We start from the raw sequence: 11696 nt of genomic DNA, 5'->3' as shown, positions 1-11696 counted from the left end.
ACGCGGGATTTAATTCGGCACTTAGGACTCAAGACGTTTGCGAACAACATGGCCGTCAGGCGAGCCAGAATACGCAGCGATTCGACTGTCGGATGAAAACTCGTTCTCTAGATCGCGAGCAGTTTCGGTATCGCGCTCGAAACTCCAATTTAGGTGTGTCGGTGAGATTCAACGATCGGTGTGGGGGGGCGACAGACGCGCAGAATGTGTTCGCGAGGTGGCGAACGATCGCAATAATCACACCCTTGAAAAGTATCAGGATCGATTAGGGAAGAGATAATGTCTGTTCACTGCGACAGCGACGTGGACGCGACGGAGGAGATCAATGTCGACGACTCCGACTCCGGGAGTTGCAGTCCCCATAATTACACCAACGACAATCGTCGTCTGCCGCAAGAGCACTCGGAGTGCTCGAATTCCCCGCCTCCCAGTCAGACCAGCTCGAGGATCCTGCAGAACGAATCGCCGAGGAGCCATCCGTTCAGTATTAGCCGTTTGCTGGGCGAGAATCGCTCGCAGAACCCGAAGAGCCCTTCCTCGGAGGATTTGGACAGCGATAAGGAAAGGAAGTGGTCTTGGGAAGAGGGTAACAATAACGGTGGCTTGTCGATGACCTTGGATGACGGCAGGAGGTCCTGGGGCCACGAGATCGAGGAGAAACTGTCCGAAAAGGACGACGACGACACAGGAAGTACTCCCGAGACCCAGACGAATTCTGTCTCGTCGGTCCACTGCTCCACCGCCGCGGACCTCTTGGCGCCCTTCAGACTTTTTCCAACCGGAACTGGTCTGATATACACCGGAGGCGGTGTAATAAGAGTTCCCGCGCATCGACCACCCGGTGCTAATGGCACGACGACTGGTGCACTCCCGGCACAGGCGTTGATACCGCCGTGGAGTTTGCAAGCTCTTCAACACAGCCAGCAGCAGGCGGCGGCGGCGGGTCTCCACAGGGCGAGCTTACTGGCGAACCTCGCCGCACATCCGCTTCAGGGACACCCACACCTCAAGGACAGGCTGGCAGGTAAGAGAATCGCGGGGATCCCGACACGTTCAACGAAATTTAAGGCTCCCAATGGGATACAAGGGAGATTGATGGTATTAACGTCGCGAAAGGCGGAAGCTCGGTGGGAACGATTCTCTGAAATCGTGATTAACGCTAAAGCTACGTTTTATTCGTACCTATTAGAGGTGCCAGAAAGTACTTGTTTATTATTTATCAGCTCACTGTGCGCCAATTGATTTTTGTCGATCAGGTATTGAACATTTGCGCACTAGGTGGCAAGAGATTGTTGATAACGAGGACAGTATACAATTCGTTAAAAATAAGTGATATTATTAATTTATTTGTTTGAATTTAATGTAAAAGATACGACATTATTTTCTGGTCCCACTAATACTATTATTATTCAAATATTAACAACCATAAGACACTTACATTTAATTTTCTTCTGTATCACTCATTTCTACATTAACATTTACGACAGATTCTGTTCGAATACACGAACAACACAGCATTATATTAGATTCATAATACTACCAGCAATTGAACGAGTAAGAATAAGTCACGATCAAGTTATTGCTCGTTTAATAATCCAATGTTTCGTGAGATGGGTCAAATCTGGTGTTGTATCGTTCACTCATTTGTATAATACATCACCATTTACAAAAAATTCTGTTCGAATATACGAACAGTACAACATTTGTTTCGATGCATAATACTTCCGGTAATTAAACGAGTAAGGATAACTCACGATCAAGTTATTGCTCGTTTAATAATCCAACTGTCCGGTTTGACGGTGTTTCATGAACTGGGTCGAATCTGGTGTTGTATCGTTCGTGTATCCGAACAAAATTTCTATAATACATAACCGTACACAAAATTCTGTTCGAATATACGAACAGTAGAAGTTTACATTCGGCCCCTTTCATGCAACATCCTCGAATCAAATATTTCCAGTAATCAAACTAACAACGATGGTTCGCGATTAAATTATCCCTCGCTTAATTTTCAGCTAGAACGCTTCTTTTATCGGTCGCAACATAGTCCGTATACTTTTCCAAATCTCGGTTTAATTTGCGGCGCGTTAGCATTGCCTATTCGCCAAGTATTCTTGTAACAGTGATCGCTGCCATTAAATTTCGACATTACAGGCGAAACGAAATTGTGGGCATTATCGTAAATCGGTTAAACGCAAGGGGATGTCATTTTCTCTCCCGCAAAACACGATTCCCCGCTGGACCTTGATTCTCGTTCATCAACCGCATTTTCTGATTGTTACAAACGCGTCATTATTCTCTAGTTACGTGAGTCACAGTCGGCCGCGGCGGAGAAATGACTTTGTTCGAATCGTACCGCGGTTATTTAAAAAATAATGCCATCCTTAATGTATGCAATAACGATTCCCGCGTGAATGGGCATTTTTTTTATCTCCGTCTTTGAGAGACGAAGAGTACGAACGCAGTCGATGACGGCGGAATGAATGAAAAAGACATTCGTTGGACTTCTGTTTTATGATATCCCCGATTAATTTACTCGTGCTCGAACTCGTATTTCTTCGGTTCATTCATCAGCTAATAGTTCTCGATAACGAGTTTATCAGTTCAGATAACGCCCTTTCCACTGAAATTGCTAATTAGAACGCACGTCGTTCTGGATACGAGTTTTACTCTGTAATAAACTGTACCTGTTCCATAGAAGACGGTTGGAAAATTAGAAGACAGGAATTTGAATAACGTTACCACGTCAAATTAAATTGATTCGTTAATTAACTCTCGGTTATTACGAAATAAATGTATTCTTATCCCGTCGCTGTTACAAATTACTTCCGGATAAACGTTTCCACGAGTTCGGTCTGATATTACAGGTTCTTTAAATGACCATCAAGGAAATGTCGATATCTTTAGTTTTATAGCGCTTTTATATTTGTATCATAAACAATTAGGTACACGCCGAACGCCTGTGCTTTTTCTTTTGAATGATTACAGTACGATTTTGCTTTGAATAACAAGATTTAAGGGCAATGTCGGTCGTCTAAAACATCTAGAAACATCCCTTAACCGTCAACCATACACGGCCATTCTGGTTTCCTTTACACACCTGGCCGTGAATGCGCGTCGTTGCACCTGTGTTACGCTATCTACGGGCACAATTTACGTGTATAATTGTTATCAATGGGTACAACCGATCCGGATAATCCGTGCAATTAGGAAAATCGCCGGGCATTATTAATTCCCGCGATCTTCAGACCGAGGGAATGTGCTCCGCGAGTGTCGAAACGCGAACGTGCTCTGAGAGAGACAGGTTTTCAGAATCCGCGTCGTTGATTGGAATATGAGTTTCTCTAATTGGAATCGTGTATGACTAACGAAACGTTGATTGCTCTTCTTTAATTAAATATACTGCGGGGGAAACAGAACTGTCTCTCGTCGATAGCTAGGAGGTAGGGCTCAGAAAGGAAAGCAGGCTCCATCGAGGTACCAGTTATTCCTGCTGTCAATCTTTTCTCAACGTTGGGAATAGTATGATGAATTTAAATATTAAGTTTTCCCTCAAATTTCTCTCATTTTAGTAGTAAGTAGTACATGGACAATATTATATGTTTCATGTTTTCACTGAATTGCGCACGATCCATTTAACTCTATTACTGGGATAACATCAGCTTCCAAGAGATAAGGTTGTCTATTTATTATTTATTTACCTAACGTATCAACTTCCCACTGTATTTCCTACTGTATTCCTTCCAATTCCGCTTACCACTGGATACGAGCGAATTCGTTAAGGGGAGGTTACCGTCGAGACGCATAAAACATGCGTGAAGTTCTGGAATTTTTTTTTAATATAAAATAAATACTATTGGATATAGGTTTCAACGTAATATATTCTTGTATAATTGAAAGTTAAATTTCAATTTTTTTTTTAAGAAAAAAGTGTCCTGCGCTCTAAGAAAACTATTTCGAAAACAACTTTTAAAGTACCTTAGATATGAAAATATCCTTATACCTACGTGTTCTAAACATTTTAAGGATGCAAATTATATAAAAAAAATATCTAATTTTTCATCGTCATGAACGGTAACCTCCCCTTAAGGCGATATCTACCGTTTGGATCGAACAGTTGCTCCCTGCGACGCCGTGATCTCTCTCCGCGGCGTCCAAACGAATTCCGTCAGCATCTCCCGTTGCGCGTTCATCCAAACTCAATCATCGGTTTAACTAACATGTCTCATTAGCGGAAATGGTAGTTAGATAAAAGGCAACGGTTCGTTGGACGAGACTTGTTCCGAGCCGATAGTGTTTTCAGCAAAGCCACCGGCTATCTGCGACGAGAAGGGAGAAAAACGAGAGGGTTTATCGAGCGAACCGAAGGAACGTGAGGACTTCAACTTGTCCGCACGCCATTAAAATGTCACAGCGGCGACCGCGTTTCGCGCACACTAACCTACACGTATGTACGCCCCGGTGTGCAAGTGTCTTCGACATATTCGGTCCTAGCTTGATCGCGACGACAGCACGCTTCAATTATTTCCCAGCAATTCATAATTGATGTCGTCTATGTGCCGATTGTTACCCAACGCGACGTCCTAACGACCAGCGTTAGCCATAAGATTCCCGACTTTGGACAAAAGTTTTCCTAAAAAGAGCTTTAGGATTTTGTTGTTTGATAACAAAGGGGCGCTGGGGCTCCCCAGGATTTACATTCGTTGCCTATGTATTGGGTGGGTAATTCTATGCTTTTCTGAAGTAAACTTATTAATTACAGCTGTAAAAATCGGTCCATAAATAAGAATTTTCGAAAAGAGCGACCCCAGCTCCACCTGGAGGGTTTAACAAAAACAAAACAATCCGGAACACCACACGAATATATGGTGTGAATACAAGCTGGTTTTTATACATGGTGTACCAAAACTGTTGGAGGTCCTTGAGAGGAGTGGTTCGGAGGGTGATTTGAAACAACTTTTTCCTTAGCGAAAACGTTGTCCGAGGCTTCGTTAAGGAGATATTAACAGAAAACCCCGATCAATCAAAGCGTGCGTATACCGTTGGAGCGCCCGCGATGCGTAGGCTACACAGCCGCAGTAGCATAGGCTACGCGGTAGACAGACACAGTAGCATAGGCTCCGCTCTAGGCAGCCACAGTAAAGGTCGATTTAGACTATACGACACGGACCGTCACGTTCCGGCAACGACACGTACCGGCACCGACACGACAAAATATTAAAACACGCGTTTTAATGAAACTATTCACACTATTCCCGTTGACGAAACGTTCAGGTCGGTGCCGATACGTGTCGTTGCCGGTCCGTGTCGTATAGTCTGAATCGACCGTAACAGACTACGCGCTAGACAGCCGCAGTAGCATAGGCTCCGCGCTAGACAGACACAGTAACAGGCTCCGCACTAGGCAGCCGCAGTAGCATAGGCTACGCGCTCGGCGGCCGCGCTCTGATTGGTCGAGGTTTTCTGCTGATATCTCCTTAACGAAGCCTCGGACAACATTTTCGCTAAGAAAAAAGTTGTTTCAAATCACCCCCCCCCCCCCTCACCGAACCACCCCTTTCAAGAACACACGTATCAAAAGTCGTAAAAATACAATATCGAAACAAGTCATCACTAGTTTTATTACTACGAAGTGCTCGAAGCAACAAAGTGGTAAATCTATTTAAACTACAGTTGTAAATAATTAAATGTTAAGCTAACAGAATTATTCTCGCCTAGTAACTGTCAAATATATCTGTAATCTCTTAGAATATAAGCAATTGGCTGTTGAACTTGGTGTGTATAGAAATCTATTCTAATATCCATTAGGACTTACGTTATGTATTAGGTTGTCCCAAAAGTTTCTTTCGCGACTTGCACTCAGTCGCCTTGCATGGACAGTGTTCATATAAATAGAAAACAGACGCAAAAGAATTTCCAAAGAATGACCCGAAACACAGTCGAAACGGATGAAAAGATATGCTTGAAACGTGCTCGCTCGAACTGTATAAGGAAATAATTAAATAATAGTTCGATTCCCAGTTAAAAGCGCAACATTGGATGGAATTACCGCGTGATATGTGTCGAACGTGATTGGCCAACTGAACTGATAATGGTTAACGTGAAAAAAAGTGGGATTCATTTTCGCGACTCCTACTGGCTCACTTATGGCATTGTGTAAATACGTGAATTCGAGCAATTTCGAAGCGTCAATTACGAAATAACGGTTCGGCTGGGAAGAATCCGTATTCATTTGCACACGTCGATGGAGAGACCCTTCTCGTTAAGCTGTCCCCTTTGACAGCGTCGATTCGGTTTATCGCGAAAAAGAGAGAATAATAAGGACGTCGCCAGCGTGCAAAGGGTTATTGGCCGGCGAGCTAACTGCACGCGAAAAATGCGGGAATAAACGTTAAAACATGAGATGAGCGCGCTTAATTCGACACGTACACAATTATCGCCACCTTCGCATTGTTTCTATCAGTGTGTCAAATACTAGCCGAGATAGCACAAGTTTGGTATTAAGGGTGTACGTTTCTAATAATCAACGAGAAGAGTATTTTTAATTAAACTTTTGACAAATTTCTGACGAGGAATCTGTTTCTATATTCTCTTCCAAATTATCTTAACGTCTTCTTGGACGAATAAACCGAGATATAATTGAATATATAGAGTATACATAATAGCAAACTTTAACTAAGAATATAATTCATTTAAAACAGAATTGAACAGAATATGGACGTTCACCGTTAATTTTCCGACGTATAGAATAATCCAAGAATAAATAAATTTGTTAAAGGCGAACCCTCCACGAAGTTCATTAAATGACCCCCTCAACTCACCTAGGAATATAAAAACCATGACTCCTAGGCCACGCTTCAAGCGGCATTTTCTCTATTTTTGTAAATAATTGGGACACTTACCTTAGTTACCTGCAAAATACATAATTAACCGTCCACTCGGTCGACGCCTGACTTTTTCGTGCGCGTAATGAAACCTGCCATTACAATTCCGTGAGGCGTACGAAAAGTATCGGGCACACGTGTGCCCAAACACGAAGTTTCGCCGATTGTTGTTCCGTTTCGAGGCGTGTTTGGAACGCAACGGGACAATGTAACGAACCCTGTAATCGCGAGTATCGAGTGACGCCGATTTCTGATGTTTGCTCGAAACGTGGGAACCAGACTTCACCTCGATAATTGCTTCCTCCGCAGCTCGAGTGCGAATCGTCGCAGCATTAGGATCTAACGGGTCGGCGTGATTGTGGGATTGAAGGGTTTGGGGTTGGAGAAGCCTTTTCAGGTGTGACACAATATCGGTCTTTTCAACTCTTTTGACTTTTATGTACAGAGACTGTCGATTAACCGTTAGAAGCTTGATTTTCCAAATTAAATTTTAAAAAATATCAATGTATTTATCGCAGTAACCAGATAAAGGGAGAAATAATAACAAAAATCGTAATACATATTTTATATATTTATTTCGATAAAAAGGCAGGTATAAATGGTAACATAAATACCAAAAAAGTAATTAAAAACATGAAAAATTTGGAAACACCGTGACTTCGACAAAAATAAGTGAATAATTCGTAAGTTTAATAATTCGTAACGTCTACATTCACTAATACCTATCGTTTTGTGCTTACTTGTCCACCGTGAATAAAATTATTGATTCATTTCAGATACCTCCATAAATAATTTATTAATACGTAGAATAGTGCTCATTTTATTAGAATTTATTTTATTAGAATTAGGAATAGGCACTTTTGTTCAATAATTTCGTGTAATGTACATAACCGTAAATGGCAGTGGAGTCGTCAATTAACGTGTTTAATAGCCTAACACGGGTAGTTGTTTAACGACAACGGTGCTTAATTTATCGCGATACGTCATGAATAACTGATTAAAACAGGTTTTTGAATATATTTTAATTCAGTTACTGGCGATTCCCGCGGCGCATATTTCATGGGCCATGCGGGTAATTATTTAGTTGCGTTTTACGACCAACACCGATGAAATTGTTCTTATCGTCTGTGTTTAATGCGAATCGAGTGCATCGTTTAGATAATGATTGTAAACGAAGGTGGCTCGAGGCCCAAATGGAGCTTCGCTTAAGTAATAATTAAAACTGTTAAAACTACTGGTCCAATTCGTATCTGTATTTCAAATACACCGTGACATATTTTCTTATTTTTCCGTAATAAAGCGAGCGAACATAATGTTACCGGTATAAGAAGACCTATTAATATTCATGTATTTTATCTAGAAGCTGATAGGAAAACACGCCTAACGCATATGCCGCGGTTGTGCCGGCAAACTTAATCGAATATGTAAAAAATAGATATCCCAAACATCTGACAGAGTCGAATAAAAATGTCTAGAGGACACATCGGTGCCCATTTAAATGGAAATTCGCCATGTTTAACATGCACATGATTTTTTGCATGATGTTTGTTTCGTCTCGGAGTTGTCCAGGGACGTGGCACCCTAACTCGACGTTTCCCGGATTAAGAAATCGTACGAATAGAAAATTTTGAAATACGTATATTATGACACTGGCTCTATTTTTAATTCTCTGTTTTTAATTTAATTATATTTATCGAACTTCAAGTCATTTGAAACCCGTGAGAAATATATATTTTTTTCTTTTTTTCTTTTTGTATTTAACTCGACGGCTGGTTCCCTTTTAACATTTACAAAGCTATCATCTAAGCGCAACACCTCGTTCCTCGTTCTTCGCTGCTTCAGCCCTTAATTCCACATTAGGTTCGCGACGGAGGAAAATTTCAGTCGGCCGAAATGTTTCGAAGCCAATTATCGTAAAAGTTGTTCTATAAAATTTCGCCCGGGATTATACGGAGCCAGCAAACTATTGGTTGGTTAGCCAGTGGCCCCACGAGGCAATTTACGTTCAGAGAAACAATCTTGCCGATTTGACAGGACGGTTTCTGTAATTGTAAGTCAAAACTCGTACCCTCGGGGCAACCGCGCGTAAGCTGGACTTTCGCACGAGCGTCTAGAAACGGAATCGTGGTGCATCGTGTCTGTCGAGCTGAAGTTTTACTTCATCCTTTGACGTAGATGCCCTTTTCCATTTGAAATTCGGCTTTCGATAGTTTCAAAGATGATGTTTGTTCGAACAGGTGCGTCGATCAATTTCTAGATTCGTATAGCAACGAATAACGATAGAGAAGGTTCGACTATTTATCAGAGCTGTGTTCTAAATTACACAGATGTTTATTTCGCGTGTAATATAAAAATTGGACAAATTTATGACTAATGTCAAACGGAATTAATTACTTTCGAAAGTCTTGCCAATCAATTTTCAGTTTCCAATTTAAAACCAGCCTAATAATTTACTAACAAAATAATAATTCGTAAAGATTTGGATATGTACGAAAATAAATTTCCTCTCGTAATCTTAATTATTATATTTCGCGCGGCCTTAAAGAGCTTAGTCGTTCATGGATTTAACGTTTGTTGGTTCTACTTATGGAGTATCATTGAAATCGATTTGTAACACTTCACGTGGGTCCCTTGTCGATCAAACAGAGCGAGATAAATCGCGTGTTGCTCGTGAGGGCCTCGAACGATTTGTTTTTAGCTACGTCAGGCGTGACTGCACCTTCGGCGTTGGCCGACTCGTGGCCATAAAAGGTGCAACGATTTGTTTCCCGCGAGCGAAACCCCAAACCGAGTTCGGGACCGCGTTGGCACGTAGGGTAAAATCGCTGGCACCTTCATGGACGTAAAAATGTGTCTTAAACTGTTACGTTTTACTCTTAAATTGCCTGAAAATTTAATAACAACCTCGCGTTCCTTCGTCGATTATACACCTGCACCTCTGAGCCAATTTTTTATTTTAAACGAAACCTTACACAATTACAATTGTGCAGGTTCTATCAAATGAAACGTTAACTAGTTGAACAGTTTTATAAATGAATCGTGGTTCCTTCGTCGATTATATATCTGTACCTCGGAACCAAAATATATTAAGTCCAAATATTCTGTGAAATATATCCAATTTTTATTTTCTTTTATTTTAAATGAAACCTTACACAATTAAAATTGGTGCAGATTCTATCAAATGAAAAGTTGAATAGTTAAACAGTTTTACAAATTAAATGGCAATGTAGCTCTTAGTCAAATGTTAAAATTAACGAGCTTACTTTAAACCGAATGATTTGATTAAAATGATACTCGAAGGTATGCTGATGTTAAAAGTATTGATATAATCGCATCAATTTTTATATAAATGTAATTCAGTCATGATCGCGATAAGGAACTGGAAGAGGGTAATTCAAGTACATTGAAATACGACTTTACGGATGTTGCTCGACCAGTTTGTCCTCTGTGATTCCTTGCACTTGTTAAATTTTGTGACTTCTCGAAATTGCATTTCCAAGCATCGTGTATTTTATAATACCGATGCCTGTATAACATTAAAACAGATCGAACATTCTTTAATTAAACGAATAAGATAAGTCCCTCGATTGAATTTTCGTTTGCAAACACCATGTATTATATATCAGCGTGTATTAAAACAATAAAACAGTCCGGCGATTTGAGACTTAAATAAATAAAATAAGTCTGTCGTTCGAATTAGCACTGAGATTATTAATTTCAAAAATAATTCTTCCCTAAAGATATTAATCATCGTACCCCATAATTCTGCTCCGATTGCTAAACCTCGATGCTCGTTACGTGATTATCAATTGTTGCTATTAGCGTAGCCACAATCGCAATCATGACGTCACAACAACGCCGACAATCGCCAAATCGTGGGATTTTCCTATTTCACACGTTTCTTCGCGGAATTGGCGAGTAATAGCTACCGAGTAGTGGTAACTTTCCATCCGGCCGTAACTCGGTTTCAATTTTCCAGTTCTTGGAAACCATTGACCAGAACGTAAACCTCGCCGTGATTCTGTCGATTCATTAAAGGACACGTCCATGGAACGATCAGGTATTCATTTAGCGACAGTTAATTCCTTGCGTGCAAATGTAAAACATCGAATCAAGCTAAGCTCCATACTTTTAATTTTATTGTTTACAAACAGGTGAATTCGCAACAAACGTCTCTCAACTGTGTTCTGTAACGATCGAACCTGATCTCGATCGGAATAGCAAATAATAGAATAATAAACACGCATGTTTGAGGCAGAAAGGTGGGAATAAAGCGCGCGTTAAAGGGTTAAATATCTCTCGCGGGATGAGACGCGCGAAAGACCGATCGGAAGGATATCGGAGTAAGGAGCTGGCACAGAAGGGACACGGGGCTAAAAGAGAGTAAATTGGACGGGGAGTAGAGTCCGAAACTAACCGCCCGGGGCCAAAGATAACCGGGTACCTGGAACAGAGAAAAAAGGCATCGCGTGACCGAAACCTGAAAACCAGAAATCTCGCTGCCGTTGCAGCCGCCTCGCCAAGGATCCTACGCTTGGTCGATGAAATTGTCAGTTCTGTGTGCGTACCGAATCTATGCCTTGCGCGCCTGTAGCAATTTAGAATTTGCGTGCGTAGAAATTTAGGGCTTGTGTGGGTAGAAATGCAGAACTTGGATGCGTACGGATTCGAGACTTGAGTGTTTAGAAATTTATAGTTTGAGTGCGTAGAAATCCAGAGCTTGTGTGTGTCAAAGTTTAGAGTTTGGATGCGTTGAAATTCGGAGCTTGTGTATGTAGAAATTTAAAGTTTGAGTGCATAGAAATCCAGAGC

General features: G+C 41.2%; 1 protein-coding gene across 1 annotated transcript in view; it reads left to right on the top strand.

Moving 5' to 3' along the window:
• The first annotated feature begins 269 nt into the window (after positions 1–269).
• The window catches only part of LOC128878817 (homeobox protein Hmx), a 41086-nt gene continuing 29659 nt past the window's right edge, over positions 270–11696 (top strand). Inside the window, exon 1 of the mRNA XM_054127365.1 lies at positions 270–1024. Within this exon, the coding sequence (XP_053983340.1) occupies positions 280–1024 (745 nt within the window). The 5' untranslated portion in view covers positions 270–279. The remainder of the gene's footprint in view (positions 1025–11696) is intronic.

The sequence above is a fragment of the Hylaeus volcanicus genome, chromosome 1 (assembly GCF_026283585.1).
Source record: "Hylaeus volcanicus isolate JK05 chromosome 1, UHH_iyHylVolc1.0_haploid, whole genome shotgun sequence".
Lineage (NCBI taxonomy): Eukaryota > Metazoa > Arthropoda > Insecta > Hymenoptera > Colletidae > Hylaeus > Hylaeus volcanicus.
Note: the sequence above shows the minus strand (reverse complement) of the source record. Positions and strands in the feature narration are given on the sequence as shown.